The 19,149-nt window shown below is 41.7% G+C and overlaps 1 protein-coding gene across 2 annotated transcripts in view; it reads left to right on the plus strand.

The window, feature by feature from the left end:
- Nucleotides 1-19,149, plus strand: part of PRDM5 (PR/SET domain 5) — a 1,215,944-nt gene that overhangs the window by 845,942 nt on the left and 350,853 nt on the right. For both annotated transcript variants that reach the window (XM_069631172.1, XM_069631173.1), the window contains one exon: nucleotides 5,365-5,458. In XM_069631172.1, the coding sequence (XP_069487273.1) occupies nucleotides 5,365-5,458 (94 nt within the window). The remainder of the gene's footprint in view (nucleotides 1-5,364; nucleotides 5,459-19,149) is intronic.

A 19,149-nucleotide genomic window follows, 5' to 3' on the forward strand; every position in this document is an offset into this window, starting at 1 on the left:
GAAGACGCAGAGACCATGCTGAGAGCGGCTGCAAAAGGAACTCGAACGACTTTTGGACGATAATAAAGAACAATCTAACAGACACAGCAAAGTCCATCACTAACAATGTGTCCGAAGACAAATGGTTAGAACATTTCACTAACCTTTTTAAAGAACCAACGTCAACGGTAAACACATTAGATAATGAAGATATAAGTAAATGGATTGTATGCACTGAGCAGGCAATTCTAGAGAAGATCAACAAGCTGAACAATTCCCATGCGCCAGGTCCCGACGGGATTTCAAATGCCGATCTTAAACAGGAGGCGGAAACTTGGGTACCGTTAAAAACAGAAATTTTCAGAAGATGCAGGATAACAAGATTTATCCCTGCAACATGGAAAACAGCAAACATCGTCCCAATTTATAAGAAAGGTCCGCGGGACGACCCAAGAAACTACAGACCTATTGCACTATTGGACGTGCTGGGAAAACTTTTTCGAATCTTTGGTGTTGGATACATTTCAGGAATGGCAGAAAGAGGCAAAGACAGCAGACCCATTACAATCAGGGTTTGAAAAGAATTTAGGCACTTCGGTTAACATCATGATGATCAACACCTTGAAGGCCAGAGTTTTTGAGGGCCATCCAACAATTCTTATAGCCTCGATCGACTTGGTACAAGCGTTCGATCGTGTAAACAGGGCAAAACTATGGAGAAAACTGAAAAAACAAAAATGTCCACCATCACTCCTTGAACCAATCAAAGCCCTGTACAGCGACACCTCAATCAGAGTACGCCTGAATGATGCAGGCTTATTGTCAAAAACTATAAAAACGGCCAGAGGGGGTCAAACAAGGTTATCCTCTGGCTCCTGCTCTTTATAAGGCATATATGGCAGACATAGTAGATGCAGAAAACGACACCCGTTCCTTCCCTCCTAAACTAGGAGAGTCGAAAGTGACACGCCTGCTCTACGCGGATGACATCTTATTGCTGGACCAAACAGCCATTGGCCTGCAGAGGCAACTAGACAGTCTCATAATTTACCTGAAGAAGAATGATTTAGATCTGAATACAACAAAAACCAAAATCATGATGTTGGAAAAATCGTCAAAACCAACTAAAAGATCTCAGTGGTTTGCAAACTCGGAAAAATTGAAGACAGTGAAAAGTTTTACGTATTTGGGAGTAAAAATATCTTGCAGCCATATAGAAATATCAATGCAAGAGCATCTTCTGTTATCCTTAAGACAAAAACACTAGCAGTACAAGCATCACTTTTGGAAAGAAAATTTGGCAAATTCACAATCCTCCCAATAATAAAATTTTTCAAAGCTAAAGCCACTCCAGCAGTAACCTACGGGGCAGAAGCAATGCCACATCTTCCAATGACATTGTGGACAAAATTGGAAGGCGTTTTTTGGCGCAAAGTGCAACGATTACCGAACTCTATCCCTACAGCAGTCATCCGACGGGAACTGAGCCTTCAATCACTAAAATCAGTGGTAGTGAGAAACAGTCTACTATTTCTGGGAAAAATCCTAAGAAGTCCGTGTCCCATAATTTTGGACATCATCTATAAGGAAATGATGAGTAAAAAAAATGTAATGATGTCAACGTGGTATAACGATCTACTAGAACAATCAGAAAAAATCGGATGCTCAGAATGGGACATAGAATGCATCCTAGGGAAAATAAAGAAAAAGCTAAAAATGTATGATTGGATTGAGACCCTAGAAAAAGCAGAGAAGCATACATCCCTGATCCACCATACAATCAATACACAAAGGATTGACGAGACAAGAAATTATCTAAAAAAAATTCCAGATAAACATCTACGCACAACTTTCCTAAGAGCACGCTTGAACGTCTTGAAGACGAAAGAAATTTTATTCCTCAGAAAGCAGGCACAAGATAAAAACTGTAGATACTGTAATACCTCGGAGACCGAAACAGCGCGACATCTACTCCTTCACTGTCCGGGTACAGACAAATTCAGAACAACTTACCTGCGACCACATAGACTAAAACATCTTACCACAAGTGAAGAAGAGTGGTGGAACAGGTTAATGAGTGGAGAATCCACCACCCTGACCGTGGCAACAGCCAAGTTTCTTGAAAGCCTAGCGCTGGAAGACAAATCAGTTGGGAACAAACAGAAAACCGTTATTTTAAAGAAGAAAACACAGATGGAAGAGAATTTTAATGGCACATAACAAAACAGAAATCTACCACATTCTTCTTCAAATCTCTAGCCAAGAGAATGATTTTGTAAAAATTGTAATACAATTAAACACAAACAAAACAAAAAAAATAATCAAGAATGCTACTTTACAACTGGACAGTATTATCAATCACAATACAACAGCTTGCACAAGCATTTTCTAAATCAACATAAGTAAATAAGATGATAAAAACAATCAGAATAAATTAAATGAAAAATAATACATTTTTTTAGAAAATCCATTGAACAAGACACAGCTTGAAGAACAAGATCACATTAAATGCTATTTACTTTGAAAAATAAATGTGGTGAAAACAGAATAAATGTCCACTGTAAACAGTGTTGGACAAAAATCAAGGAAAGTATTTCAACCTGTTGTGAAACTGGGAATTTGGAGTAAGGATGGTTTTGGTCTCTCTACCTGCTTCCCATGTTACAGAAAAGCTCCAGTCAGCGAATGATGGCCATCTTGTATCATTTCCTAATCTACAAGCATCCTAAAATTCAATATTACGGTTATGCTCAAAGTCTGGTTTGGAAGCTTTGAGCCATTTCGAGCTCTCAATCCAAATGATTTGAATATTTTGAGCCAAGGCAAACCCCCTACTAATTAGACAGGCTCGATTCTGTTTCAAGTTGGCTTGCCCATCCTTCATTTTTATATACAATTTATTATTACCAAATTGTTTTTGTTAACTTTTTCTGGCACCTGTGAAAATAGAAATTAAAGTTTAAGGGGCAAGAGAGCATTCAGGCATTTGCATCTGTGACGCTCACTTTTAGATGGTAGTTCTCTGTACTTGGACATCGATGCCAATTGACTAATATAGTGTACACCTACAGTACGGATCAGTGTTTACAGCATCAGTAGATTTCTTGTGCTACTACTAGGCCCAGGCACACACCTCTGCAGTATGACACCGGGCCAGAACTAGCAAGAGAGGGTGTATACCTCGCTCTATTCACAGATGATCAAACCTCTTTATTACTGTCTCATCAGATGGGTCTTTATGGCCCAAACAAACCCTTCTAAATAGCATATTGTACTACTGCATTGCCTCATTGTTTTTTGGACTTAGTTCATCATTCTTTTGGGATAGAATCTAGATTTTAAAGAAATCAGTTACATACAATATTAGTAGAGTGGATCTCAAACGCTGTCCTCGAATGTTTTTGAAATAGTGACTTAAAGGGATAGTTCACCCAAACATGTTATTGTCCCTAAAGATGGGCAATAATGAAAAATACATATAAAACATATTTTTAAAGAAAGTTCCTATGTACATTTTTTAGCAAATGAGGCTAAAAGTGTTTACATGGTGGCATCCATTTTGTGATTTGAAGCAGCCTTCTCAGTTCATATTAGGCTCTGCTCTGGTAGCAATAATCAAGCAGAAAAAGCCCCCTACTGGGAGCTTTTGCTTAATGCAGCCAGAGAGCAGAGCTTAACATGTAGAGTAGGCTGCTTTCACTTTCATTTTATGTTTTCGTGTGCTCCTCAAGCACAGGGAAGCACAGAAAATGTAAAATGAAAGGCAGAGCAATTATAAATACTTCACCGGCTGCTGGCGGAGTTTTCCTAATTCCTGCAACTTTTTTTTTCTAGTTTCCTGTGCTCGGGAAACCAGAAAAGTGAAGTCCAGGCAATCATGAATACCCTGCCGGATGCCGGTGAAGTATTCATAATTGCCTGAACTTCACTAAAAGAAAAGGCACAGGAATTATAAATACAATGATTGCAGTGGTTTTCTTTTTAAGTTTCTCGGGCTCTCCACCCAGGAAACATAAAACATAACAACAGAGAAATCATAAATCCAACTGCGTTGTATTTATGATTGCAGTAGCTTTTGCTTTGAGTCTCCTCGTGCTGGAGGAGCCCGGTAGACTCAAAGCGAAAGCCACTGCAATCATAAATACAACATAGTTGTGTTTATAATTGCAGAGGTTTTCTTTTTAGGATTCCCAGTCTCCCCCGAGCCAGAGGAGACTGCAAACTTTAAAAAGAAAACCACGGACATCATAGATACAACAACGTTGTATTTATAAATGCTGGTACTTTCGCCTTTAGTCTCCTGAGCTCCCTCGGCTCAGGGGAGCCCAGGAGACTCAAAGCAAAAGCCACTGCAATCATAAATACAACAACGTTGTATTATAATTGCCGTGATTTTCTGTATACATCTTTTTTTAAAGCACGTACCAGGAGCAGACAGGATCCTGACTGCATTCTCTGCTCTCCGTCAATAATGAAGCAAAAGCCAGCTGTAATAAACAAAAGCTACCACTAGGTGGCTTTTGCTCCATTATTGCAGCAAGGGCAGAGCTTGACACAAGCACAGGAGTCTCATCCATTTCACAAAATGGATATCTCCTAGTGCTTGAAATGTTTGAGTTTGAGCCTCATTTGCGCAAAACTTTACATAGGAACTTTGTTTAAAAATATTTTTTATATATATTTTTGATTATGGCCCATCTTTTGAGCCAATAACTTTTTTGAGTGAACTATCCTTTTAATAGGGGTCAGTCTCCTGCACTTTGCTTGCCCCTCTCACTCACTCCCACTCACTGTCCTATTACCTCTGCACTCACCCCCCTTTTACATGCAGTGCTCCATTTCTTCCAAACTAGCTCTGTGTTTTACAAATCCCATATATATATATATATATATAAGGTGACAGAAATATCGCTTTTAATGCTACCATTTAAAATGATAGCATAGCCATAGCTGCGTGTTTTGTTCTGCGAAAAGCCCTGCCGAGGCCAGTTTGCGTTCACATAGATTAATTGCAGCATTTTGTGGGTGTGCAACATTTGACAATATCACCATGTTTTGGGTTTTGAGTTTCACTGTTCATGCCAACAGCACATCTTGCACAGTCTGTCCTCACATGTCCAATCCAGAGTGACAGCAGTAATCCAATGTATTTTTGGGAGCCAGAGGATATGGGTGATTAATTGCTTAAAACCTCTCAGTGACTTTAAGGTGTCATACATATAATGGATGTTACTCAAAATAATAGTGTGCAAATAATATAATGCATTCCATGTGTAAAAGAGCTGACCAAATGTAATCCGTGCAGGCCTGCTCTATCCTCAGTGCAGGCTAATTCTTTACAGATATATCTCTTTATTTAAAACCACATGAATTTTCTACTTGCAGACACACACAGGGGAAAAGGAGAAGATTTGCCCATATTGTGGTCAAAAGTTTGCGAGCAATGGAACATTACGAGTCCATATTCGGAGTCATACAGGTATGAGGCAATATAATTATGATAAAGCACTTTTGGTCAACAGTCTTTTCTTGTCCTGGCATATAAAAAGAAATCGTTATTGTTATATGGTTTTAATAAAATATGATTTTGCACACCCTTATCAGTGGAATGGGAATAAAGTTCAACAAACGTAATCCCTAAGCATTCCTTTTCACATCTTGCCATCTGAAATACATGCTTTATTTATACCGTGTGAAACGTTTCTCTTATTCTTGTCATTTAACTTTATGAAAACTTAGCATCAAAGCCTTTTTCCATCATATTTTTTGCAACGAAACAATTTCTTTATTTTTATGGGGGTCCCCCTCCAACACCCCATTTTGAAACCTTAAAAACCCACCCCAAACAAAATGAACCCTTTACCCTACACAAATGTGCACTCGATGGACTTTTTTTCGTTGCAAAAATTTGATGGAAAAGGTTTCGATGAAAACACTGCATACCATTTTACATAGAGACAATGTTGATACAAATCATAAATCGAACAGTTCAGTTGTTTTCAAACACTGTTATGAGGTTCAAATTCCGCCCCATGTAGCCCCAGTTGGTAATGGGCCACTAGCCCAGTCTGATAGGTCTGAAGAAAGCAAAGGCCGTCTGTACGGGCCAATAGCCGTTACTTGGTGAGGGCATGAGAGGCTGTATGTGTGTGGCAAAGGTTGGCGGTATGAAAACAATTAAAAAGAAGAGGTGTACCAGGGAGGAGCCATGATGAAGAGAAGAGTGGCTGAGTGCAAAATGAGTACCTTTGCCCTTTTCCCCCTGAAACATCATTCTTATCATTTTAAAACATGCAGGGGTCTGCATTGCAGTGCCCACCACCCCCCTCGCTCCCACATTAAAAGTTATGAGCGAGAAACTCACGTGTGGCACTGTGGGGTAAGCATTAATTGTGTACCTCGATATTAGGGAGAACAAAACAGCTCTTAGTAGGGTGACACAGGGACGTGGAGCAGGCGAGTTACTGATACAATCAAAGGGAGTGGTGGCGGATCAGGAAATGGACATGAGGGAGACATTGTGGCCAGTGAGACACAGAGGATGGAAGATGGTGACCAATGCTGATGTACAATGCAATAGAGAAAGTTGAATCTTTACAAATATAATTGTCCAGTTAACTGAGTGTTGTCTCATATTTTTCATCGCACTGTGCCCAGATTGGCCTCTCTGCCCCACCTTTTCTGATCCTTCACTATGAATTGTAGATAATTTATCAAAAAATGTTTATCAGTGCCAATGCAGTTGCAACAATCTTCTCACCAACAAGACATTGCTTACGAGTATAGAATGACATATTATTAATCAAACTCAAACATCGTTCTTATAATTTTCCAATAAAACTGCACATCGACTTCTTACTGCTTTATTAACATATTCATGTCAATGCCTATTATCAAATACCTCATCGTTAGTAATATTGTGCATACAGATTTGAAGGCATTTTTATAATATGTCAGTCTTTTAAGATGTAAATGTACTACTTGTTAATGGGTGAGAGATAAATCACTGGCGTGTAAATGTGTGAGATGAACAATAAGAATTAAAAATATATTTTAATTGTTTGTTGATTTTTAAATCCAAGATTAATGTTCTCTGTAACAGTAAGCTATGCCCATGTTTAATGGTGAATTCAAGACAGAATAAAGATAGCTGGAAGGATTTAAATTCATCATAACTGCTGCAATTTCTGTAGACATGCCTCTAGTCCATTTATTTCAGCCTGCTATGCAATTACAGAAGGGAAAGTACCAAAGGCAATGCTGTTCAGTCCAAACTACTAGGTAACATCCATTCTGTACAAGTCTGCAAGAAGCTCAGTCATGTTTCAGCCTCCTTGGGAAAGAACAATGAGGTGCAGCTTGGGCTTCTAAGCATAAAAAGCTTAAGACTAGCATATGGGCATATCGATCTCAATCGAGTGACTTATGCAAAATTCATGAGTCATGGATAGCAGACTGAATGAATCTTAACCACTGTTGTTTCCTTTGGCAGACCTTTGTATGGCATGCTGCCGTGCCATTACAGAAAGGCACATATTTATTTATTGCACTTATATGGTATTTACAACAAATGGTGTTTCAAGGCACCACAAGACAAAAAAGTGTGGGGGTTGCAGGGGGCAGGGATGAAGAATGACGAAAAACGATCCTACTAGGCCTTGTGTCGGTGCATGCAAGTGCAGTAACAACAAGTGCAGGGGTTGGGGAAGTACCCGTCAGAGCGGAATGTGATAATGCTAAGGTGGGAAGGGAAGTGCATGTCGGAGTGACGAGCGTGCACATTATGGGGCTGTGTCAACGGGGGAAGAGGGTTTTGGGCTAGGCAAGTGCTAAGGGGAAGCCAGGTGGACAAGTGCCAGGGAATGCAAGGAGTGCAGGTCCACATGCTAAGTGTGAGGACAGGGATCGACCAGACTAAGTAGGGGTGCAGGCCCCCCAGGCCAATACAGAGGGAGGGATCCCAGTAGGGCAAGTGCAGGAATGGGAGGAGTGGCAGGGGAGATCGGGTGTGGTGTTAGTCTGGTGAGGAGGGCCTGATGCCATGTATGACTCTGAAGGAACTAGGCAGCCAGTCAAATGCGGCAGAGGGGGACATTAGCAGGGTAGGGGGAGAGGGAAGGAAGAAGAGAAAAAGAGGGTCTTGAGAAGTTTCCGGAAATTAAGTAGATCCAGCTCAAGTCCATTTCAGATAGAGGCTCCTGTCGGAAGAGAGAGATCTACCCCCACTCTCTGCTTGGAAATGCGTCTGATCTGCAGAGAGTTGGATCTAGAAGACCCAAGTGGTCTAGCAGGGAGGTATTTAGGGAGAGAGAGTTGGATGTAGCAGATCTCAGGCCCCAGAAAGCCTTGTGATCATGCAGAGGGTCTTGAAATTAATCCTCACAACAACTAGAAGCCAGTGGAGAGATGTTAGGGCTGGAGAGATACGGTCCCTGGACTTGAGACCAAGGATAAATCTTGCAGTCCTAGTCTGAATTAGTTGGAGGGGCAAAGAGAGGATTTAGGCAGACTGAGGAAGTGGCTGTTGCAGTAGCCCAGCCTAGAGAGGACCCAAGCTCTGGAGACATTGAGTTTCTGGGGGAAGGTGAGGAAAGTGAGAATGCCTCCAAGTAGATGCAGCTGAAAGTTGACCTTCTTGTCAAGGTCCATGATGTAAGGAGAGATGGAAAGAGAGGAGTCAAAGATGATACCAAGATTGTGTGCCTCACAAGAGTGTGAGGGGAGTGGATCCATGGAGGGTGGCCAGAGAGTAGGAGGGAAAGAGGGAGCTGGGGTCCCAATTCGAAGGATCTCAGTTTTACCGGCGTTAGAGGCAGAGGCCATCAGCAGCACAACATGCCTGAATCGCAGTCAACCAGTCAGGAGTGAGAGCAGAAGATGAGGAGGCGGTGGAGGGAAGCTTGAAGGCGAGCTGCATGTCATTTGCATAACACTGGAAGTGTGCAGATCAGCCGGAGATCAAATGGGCGAGAGGGGCAAGGTAGATGTTGAAGAGCCACGGCAAGAGGATAGAGCCCTGAGGGACGCCGCAGGTGGAGAGTGTGATGGAGAGAAAAGGGCCCAGTTGAACCTGGGATGGTCGGTCAGAGAGAAAGGAGGTCAACAAGACCAGTGCCAGGTCTGTGATGCCAAGGGTATCACAGAGCCAATTTATAAGAGAAAACATCAAGAAGGATGAGAATGGAAGGAGGGTTGGAATTGAGATTTGAAAGAGTCTTCACTGGTGTTCAGGAGTGCAGTTTTCATGCCAGGCTGGTAGTTGTGGAGGCAACCAACAAATTCCGTATGGTGGATCAGCTGGGAGATTAGCAGCTTCTCCAAGATTTTGCCCAGGAAGGGACTAATGGCGATAGGGCAGTAATTTGCCGGGCAGTAGGGGTCGGTGGTAGGCATTTTGAGGAGAGGGTGCACAAGGGAGTGATAGAGGGGTAGCGTGAAGGAGCCAGTGGTGAAGGAGTGATTGCAGGAATCAGCCAAGGCTGGAGCAAGATAGGGAATACCATTTGCAAATCAGGCTTGGTCCCACCCCCAATTGCTTCTAGTAATTTTTAGCTACCAATGCATATTCAGTTCCAAGAATAAACAATCCTTGACAAAGCCAATAGTCTTGGTGCTTTTATATGTATTTTATAGGTATTTGCAAATGATTCACTGTTTAACAGCTGTAAGCATCAAATGCTCAGGTACTATCATCATTTGCTCTAGTATAATTCTGCTGTTGCCTTGTGCCACAGAGTACTTTGCATGGATAGTGCCATACACATCCTGGAATTCTTTGAATACAGCACTTACACCAGTCAAACCCATGAGCCTGTTCTCGGGCAACTGGCAACACGGGAGGACTGGCAACATTTAGCCTGGGGGGCAAGTTTATTTTTCTGGCACGCAGTGCAATGGCCCAAACTCTCAATGCAGTTGCCCCAACATCCATAACAAGGAAACACAATACAAATATCTCCCCCTCACACACATTCTCAAGGATATATAGTAGACTTTATTGACATTACTTTTCTTTTATGCAACATATTTTCAATTATGTTTGTGTTTTCTCAGAGACCCGGACACCTGGAAATTCTCTCACTCACTCACCACACATAGTATAAGTATTTCACTAGGATAATAGAATTGGTGAAGTAAGAAAGCTGGGATTTGAGCCCAGTTTTCAATGTGTTACAGTTTGTCATTATTTGACAGCAGGCTACAGCTCCTCCTATCCCATCTCATCTTTAGTTTTCAAACATTGTAAAGAGGTGGTGAAGCTCGAGAATTCATTAGTATAGAAGGGCCATTGCTGAACCAGGAGGTCTGGGTTTGCTCTCAGAGTCAACAATGAGCTGGCATGGCAAAATACACATACCTAGCTTCATACCTCCTCAGTTTACAACAGAAAACCCCATACTTGTTACCTGTAAACCCACCCCCAAATCATAAGACCCTCACTTGTCATCCTGCCTCCTCACCCGTATACTTACATTACTGCCATCAGTGGTGGTATTCCTGAAATAGTGCTGGCAGTATTCCAGAAATATCACCTCTGCTGGTGGTAAACTTTGAGTAGAGCGGATTTTCAGAAATACCTCTGGCGGAGCTGGTAACTTTCTTCAGCAGTATTCAACAATCTACCCAACTCTTTATCACCCACTTAGTTTGTGGTTTTCTAATAATGAATACCTAAATATGACACCTTTCTACAGGTGCTTATCAACTTTGTCGAAAAGTAAGTACCACAAATAGTCCAACAGCCGTTTCTATAACCACCACAAAATGACATCAATGAGTGCTATTCAGAGTGTTATTAAAGTCTTCTTGTAATGAACTCACCAGTGATCAAGAAGTTCACCAGAACATAGGAGAAGCATTTGTACAGAATCAAACCCAGGGCAACTTCTAATAATATATGGACCCTTCCTTCGTTGACAGCTAGGTGTCATGATACTATGCTGAGAATTGTAACAGACCAAAGGTGTATGGGAAGCAGTGGGGCCAACATTACCATACAGGGTCACAGAATATGTTATTTAAATGCATAAATTGACACTGGGAGGTTTGAACATGCCCCTGCATCCTAGACTCCCCTCCCTCCCACTCACCTCGGAGGCTCATGTCTGGGGGCCACACAGCCACATCTACAACATTGCTGAAATCAAGACGAATGCCTCTCCCCGTGTACACAGAATCTGAGCAGGCTTTGCAGCACTCGGTTCTTTTGTGGGAGACATAATCTTTTTCACATTCTTTTTACATTTGGGAGCTCTGTCCCTTGGAGTAGCAGCCCAGTCAGTCTAGGGGGTAATTGCCTCTTTGCCCCTTTGCCAGTCCTGCCCTAACTGGCAACCAGTTCAATTGATGGCTATGCCAACACTCATCCATATTTAATTAAAGAGGAATATGGGAGGGGTTACAAAATGTTGCAAGGTTTGTATGTATGAGAATATTTACTGCAGATTATGAAATTGGTGGGCTAGATGACCCTTCTAGGCCTTATACATCACTACCGGGCATTTATCCATACACATTTTATATATGTTTTATGATGGACCCTATGGCTGTTTTGCAGGTAGCATTGCTGAACAAAAACAGACATGTACTGTGTTTCTTGCCTTCTGCATGACCCAAAACACACAGTTTATATGACCCATACCTGCCCTTCCCATTACCTTGAATAATACATACATGATGTGTTTTAGACACGGGATTATGGCAATTCCCTTGTTTAGGGTTGCCTGCTTACCTTCCTCAAACTACCCCACATTGTTCCACATGCTGCAGCAAGAAGAGGAGTCTCCCGGAAAGGCTTTAGGGGATCACATCTTTCCTGTAGAGGTAGAGCTGCATTGGCTCCCATTTCATAAGCACATTATTCTCTATCATTAAAAAGGCATTTTATGGGCCAAGCCCTGTTTGTATAAGAAATGCTAGAACACAAACTACTCATAACCTTCGATCTGCCTCACAGGGACTTCATTTCACCAAAATGCCAGGGGTAGCGGAAGTGACATCACACGACCCTTGACCCGATGACATTACAGGAAGTGATGTCATTTGACCCCTCCCCGAAGTGATATCGCGGGTAGCGATGGAACACGACATTTCACCCGTTGACAAAACAGGAAGTGGCATCACATAGCATTGTACACTACAAAAAATATAGTTACGATATCACTATGTGATGTACATTTCATACAAGAATGGATCACCATATGTATCATTAGGATCAGTGTGTGTAGGCCCATATTACCAAATTACTGTGTATGCAAGCAGACGTCCATGACCAAATGATAATGATGTGTTATTATATAGCACTTACGCTTAAGCGCTTTATATAAGCAAAATGTACACCCAATTTCACCCAACCTGTATTGGTACTCATTTATCGACCTCAGAAGGATGAAAGGCTGAGTGAGGCGTTTAAGAAACAGACTAAATCAGTGACTCACCCCCTGAAGTGTGCCTGAAATAAACATTTAATGAGCCTAGCAATTATTGTATAGAATTCCAGAAAGACACATTATTTGGTATTCCTATTCTTTCTTATTTAGGGTCAGTGCTGAAAGTGTTAGACTTGTGGCACTCCTGTTCTTATTTTTCTTATTTTTTTAAGGGGCCTGAACAAGAAAGCCAGTCACCCCAGAAGTAAAGAGCCACAGGCCAGGAGCTTGCATTTTAATTTTTTTTAGAGGTCGCAAGAGAGACCTCAGAGGTCGCCGTTGCGACCTCTGGCGACCCCTAAATGACGTCCCTGCTGCCTCGACCCTTTACATCTCTACCCCTAGTTTGCATAATTAGTTAGCAGAACACCGTTTTCTGTCGAGGCACAGTGCCTGTGGAATATGACAGAACAACGGACTACTTCCACTCTAAACCTTGGTTGATTACTAGGCTAGGATGTGCCCTCAGATGTGTGTCTGCTTCAGTAAAACCACACCTATCTTAAAATAGCTTTATCACTCACCATGTGCTATAACCTGTTCCTAATTATACAATTGTCATTTATATTCCGTGGTTCACAACCAGTCATAAGCTCTCTGCACGTCCTACTCTATTCTGCTGATAGAACAGTTAAAAAAAAAACTCAGATGTGAACATTTTCGGGAGGATAGCTCAGTGGAAACGTGCTCACCTTGGAAGCAAAATGACATTGAGCAACACAGGTTTCGATTCACGTGTCCGTGCTTAGAAACCTCTGGATATTAAGCGTGTTATAAATAACCTATCATATCATATCATTTCTTTTCTGCTGTTCCCAGAAGAACACACTGGCATCTGAAACACCAAGGCAGTATATGGGGATGCCTTCCGTACCCAAGGAGATGGCACTGCCTGTAATCCCAAGCTTGCTCAATTTGTTTTTCTTATGATTTTGTTGTTCAAATAAGTCCCTTGTCTCCTCCTTCCAGATTTGGATCTGAAATGCCCTACACGTTCCTGTTCCCGCTTGCTAACCTGTATGGGTCAAAATTAAAAATGAACTAGTGTATTATCATTGCTCATATCTCTGTTCTGTGTTGGTCCATGATGAGAAGTACACGTGATGTTTGATATCTTAAAGTAAACGGTATAATTATGTAGGGGAAATGCGCCAGATTTAATAAAATACACAACAGGTCTGTATCTACTTATTGTTTATTACTATTATCATTATTGTCTAAGCCGGTCTTACTTGTCTAAAAGTAAGGGTCTAAAGGCAAATCCCTCATCTGTATGAGCTCCTGCAGAGACTTCCTAGGCCTGCTCTACAATGTCAATGATGTTTGTTGTAGAGAGATTGTAGGGTTGTGCCTTAAGACACTCACGCCCCATTCAATCATCTTCCTTCTACGCCCTGATGTTCCTCTCCCTGTTTCTCTCTATCCGTCCCTTTGCTCCTCACTACTCTCCTCCCTACTACTTCACCCACAAACTCTCCTCACACTTGCTGACACTGCCTCCTCTATCTCTCTATGTTCCTATCTCTCTCTACTGCTTACCCCACCCTCCGATCTTACTCACCAATACGCTTCCTTTTATTTGCCCCTACTCTCCCCTATCACACAAGTACTATTTTCTCTGCACTACTACTCTCCCCTCTCCACACTAATGCTACTCTCTGCTCTCTTTACCTCTTACTACACCCTTCTTTTCTACTCAGGTAAATGATGACCTTCTCACTGTTCCAGGTATAAAAAAGCCCTGCTCACTCTTAGAATTCACTCACTGTCTCAATTCTCACCCAATACTTCTACCCTGCACTCTCATCCCTGCATGCTATTCCTACAGACCTCTCTACCAGCCTCACCTTCTCCTAACATTCACTCTCTCTCTCTCAATCTTCCTACTACCCTCACTCTCCAAGGCCCATCTCCCACTCTCCCCTTACTAGTACTCTCACCTTCACAAACACCCTTATTCTCTGCTTCACTCTCCCAAACTGGTACTGAGCTTAGGGCCCTTTAGGGACGTGCATGCAATGAATGGGTTCACAGAATAACTCTGAGTCCAAATAACTGAACCAACTCAGGAAGATGAGATTCAATAGGGTTGCCTCAATGGGTATTTTCCTTAAAAATACGTTGTGGTATTGGCACAACTGCTGGTGTCAAACACGGCACAATCTCAGGCTTCCAACATATGGGAGGTAAGGGGATGGGGTTTCCTGCAGAGGCATGCAGCTGCTCCTCTACATTCCCCCCTCTGGTCAAGTCCTCGACCACCTCCTCGAATGTTTCCACATCCTGATATTTTCTCATGAAGAAGTGCTTCTTTGGTGTCCATATCTACATCGCCCCGCTGGGGGTTTGACATGTTCATCTACACTCCAGGTCATGTAGTTACATTGTCTGTTTGGTCTACATCATACCCATCGTCCCATGTACTTCTTATGAGTCTTTGGATACAGGAATTTTGTTCCTTCAGGTGGTACAATGCTGGCCTCTATGTACTTCATGACAGGTTCATCAGTCAGCTCCTTGGCGTTAAGTTCAGGTTTGATAGCGATCATGATCTTCATTCCCACCAATTTCTTTGCCATTTTCTTGCATTGGGCAATCACTATCTTGATTACACAGAATCCAAACATCACCAGCAACAATATTACTCCAAAAATTTGAACATGTTTTCCAACCACTGGGGAATCCATGTGAATAAGGAGGCAAACCAAATCTCAAATTCAATATCATCTGTCTCGTCTTCCATCTTTTTATGCAGGTCTGTCAACAACGGTATGGCCTCTGTCAAGGTTCCATTTTGTTCATCATGGAAAGGTGTAAATGTGCAACATGATGGCCCAGTTTTGGCGCAAACTCCTCCTTCCATCACTCTGACCATATCAAGGACATGTCGTTTCTGGAGGGTCTTCAGTCGTATGGCCCTCGGATCTTCCGTCGATGGCATTGAATCCCTTTATGGTAGCATTGATTGTTTCTAAAAGTTCCTACCTAGTGATCTGTAACCACTTAGAATTTGCCACTGTTTGGATCCCTGGCATGAATAAAGTCATGAGTATTGTGGCAGTCTTGCTAAACAAACTGCTCCTCGGGAATGGAGTCATCTGCTGTTATCCATTTGGCTGAGAAATAATGTTCTCTTTTGTCTGACAGAGCAATTCTAGCGATCTTCTTTTTCTCAAATTGGCATCCACTGTTGGAAATTCACCAATGTTCATCACTAATGCTGGAACATGGATGAGCACCAAGGAACATATTCCACCCCAATCCTTGGGTGACCTCATATTGGTTCTAGAACCACAAGCCCAATATCGATCCATAAGGACAGCTGTCCCTTCTCCCATGCATGGAACATTAATTGTGGTTTTGCATTCTTTGTTATATCCCACGTGATTCTTTCCGTGTCTTAAGGAAACATAGTGTTGCATCAACCAATGGAAATACAACTACTGGGCCTGATTCATCTTCTACCCATGTCAACAGTTTGGAGTGCTTGGCCCATGACTTCACACATCCATCATTCACCTTCTGTACGTCTTCTATGTAATCTGTTTTCAACAGATGAGCTGCACAGGACATCATTCCTTCTTCCCATCCCTTCTTGGAATTTACTCATCCATACATCAATAATTGAGTCTGTTCCCAACATCCAGGTGATCCAGCTATTTTTGTCATATCAAGGCAATTCATTCTCTTCATTTTTTCAATGATCACCTCATCCTATCCTGCAGCGGTATACACAAGCATCTTGCTCTTCCATCCAGTCTCTTTTTTCCATTTGCAGTGCCTTGATGTAGTCATCCTAATATGGAAACAACCATTTTGATCTCCATTGCAAGGTCGCCCAACTTCCTTGAAATTGTCCCCGGGTAGTACATGTTGCAAGATGACTGAGGCACATAGGAACCCTCCTTAGGTGCTTTTCCTTCTACTTTTTTCATGTGTTGGTACCACTTTTTTTCCCCCTAGTGAGCTGTGTTATCTAGATAGGTATTTATCCCTTCACCATCATCTTCTGCATCTCTTTTGTATCTCCCAAAATACCTATAGTAATTGTAAATCTTGTCATGTGTTATTTTCATAGTGGAGAGAACCATAGGGACCTTTTCTTCAGTGGAAGTACTAAGATGATAGAGACTGTGAAATATGAGGACCAGCAAGACAATTAGAACAATCATACACATATATATTATACATAAAAATCTGGGCATCCATCTCTTGTGCCACCCTACTTCTTGTTGAATTTGTACATTCTCTACAACCATGACATTTTCTTTATTAATCATTTTTAATACAATCATCAAGCTTCTTTTATATTTGCAACTGTACGATTTGTTCAGTTATATCAATAAGCAGTCTTCTTATCACTGGACCGTTTTAGGATCCCGCAAGAAAGTGTGAATATTAAGGTCTCTTGTAACAAGAGCAGGGTACGAATGAAGTATGAACACAAAGACAGCAAGCACAAACCGATGAACATCACTATCGGCCGGTACCATATGTTTGATCCCTTAAAACAAATATTCTCCATGAAATGAATCTGGATACTGATCTCTTTTCCCATTTCTGATCAAGAACTGGTGTTTAGGCATAATTCTGATGCATTATTATCTTCATCGATATGTATTTCTAAAAGTTAATTAAAACATTCCTGGAATTTCTCTGCAAGTCTTTGCACTCTCTACTAAAATATCTGTAAGGAGTGTCTATTGAATTCCGTCCAAATAAAGTATATGTTAATCACTTATTGCTTTATTGCCCTTCTTCTTAGTCTTAGTTCAGGTCCGCACACAAAGAAATTCTCCTTCTTGTCTTGCTTCTGGATCAGTAACGGTGGGAGGGAAGGTCTCGCCTCTATTAATCTTCACATCACCCAGGTGCAGCCAAGCTCTTCTCCCTTGTGCCTTGGCAGCAGAAGGGGCCACTTCTTTGATAATAAAAGGGCCATGAAAATGTGGCTCATGCCACTTCCTGGTAACATTTCTAATCAACACTAGGTCCCCAACATAAAACTTAGGTGGTGGTAATAGTTCACTTATATTGGTTGCCAAATTATCTTCTTCTGTGTTCTTAGACTGACCCACCTTGTGCTTCACTTGATCGGAAATTAAAGAAATACTAGAGGGCATACATATGCATCTCATCACCTAAGGTTTTAGCTACACACTGGGCATCACTTTTATTCCTAGACGGTGGTGAAAGGAGCATTCTCATTCGACAGCTGTCACAAGTTTTTGCGGGGTGAGGTGTTGGTCTGATCATGGCTGATTCTGAAGGGCATACAATGTTAAGAGTAAACAATACAGCCATCCCTTTTTCAAAGTCAATTTAATCGCAATCTTTTCTTTGAGGAGACCATTGAGTCTCTCACATAGAACGTTCACTTGGGGGGTGATAAGGTGTTTTATGTTTAATATAAGCCCTATCTGTTCAAATAACTCAATGACAAAATGTGGCCCATTATAGGATCTTAGCACTTTACACACACCCCACCTCGGGAATATTTCACGCACTAAATACTTCGGTGTGCAAGTGGAATCAGGGTGTGTACATGGACCTGCTTCAATCCACCTAGAAAAGGGACACACCACCACTAGTAGATACCTATATTCATTACATGTCTGCAGTATATCAACATAGTCAATATGTAGATGCTGAAATGGGCCATTCAGTTGAAGTATTACTCCACTAATCGGTCTCAGTGCATGCAGTAACTTTTGACACACAATACGATTCATCATAAATAGTGCAACGTGTTGCAATAAATTAGGAATGAACCACTCTTCTGAAATATTGGCTGCAAGACTTTCTCTTGTTACATGCATGGGTTAATGCAGCGGTTCAAGAGCGACCTTCAATAAAGTCTTTGGCATCACTTGCTTTCAAGTGCTGTCCTGTTACCATAATGGTTCCCTGGGGGATAAAAAACACCCCCTTCGCTTCCATAATTCTTGCTCTTCCCGTGTTGCACTTCCTTGAATCTCTATTAATTGGGTTTTTTACAACTTATTAAACCTCTCTTGTATTAACATTATTGTAACTGAATTTTTTTTAATACTTTCAATATCAAAACCCAAGATTTCTGGGGAATATGCAACCATTTTGGCTTCTGCGACATCGGTCCCGCAAGAGATAAAATCTGTTTGTTTAGAATGTGCTGTGCCTTTAACGACTGCTATGGCTACTGGGAGTTGTAGTGCCTTAATGAGCCTATCCAATAAGGATGCATGCTGCACTGGAGAGACATCTTCACAGAGGTAGCCCCTCCTTTTCCAACATGACAATCCTGCATGTATGGTTAACGCCACATAGGCAGAGTCACTGTACACCATCACTTCCTGCACTTTGTTTCTCAAGTGCAACAATACACGCTACTAATTCTGCTGCTTGTGCTGAAAAATGAGACAGTGCCTTGCACTTGCTACTACTTGAAACTCAGCATTTTATCTGTGTCTTACTACTACTGTGCCTGAATGCCTTTCCCCACTAATCTGATTCATTTTTGAAGAACCATCAATAAAGAGAATTTCACCTCCCGCTCAAGCTTTCTCCTTCATAAGGGGTATATCATCATAAAATTCAACATAATTAGCACACTCTTGGACATGATCACCTTCTTCTACTGGCTCAGCTATGAACTTTCCTTACTCCCTCCCTTCTTTCTTTTTCTTCTCTTCATCTCTGTAATCCTTTGTCCCTTAGTCATTGTGCTTCTTCCTCCTCTCTCTTTCTTTCCTTTCTGTCTTAA

Source organism: Ambystoma mexicanum, chromosome 6q (genome assembly GCF_040938575.1).
Source record: "Ambystoma mexicanum isolate Mex_15411 chromosome 6q, UKY_AmexF1_1, whole genome shotgun sequence".
Taxonomy (NCBI): Eukaryota; Metazoa; Chordata; class Amphibia; order Caudata; family Ambystomatidae; genus Ambystoma; species Ambystoma mexicanum.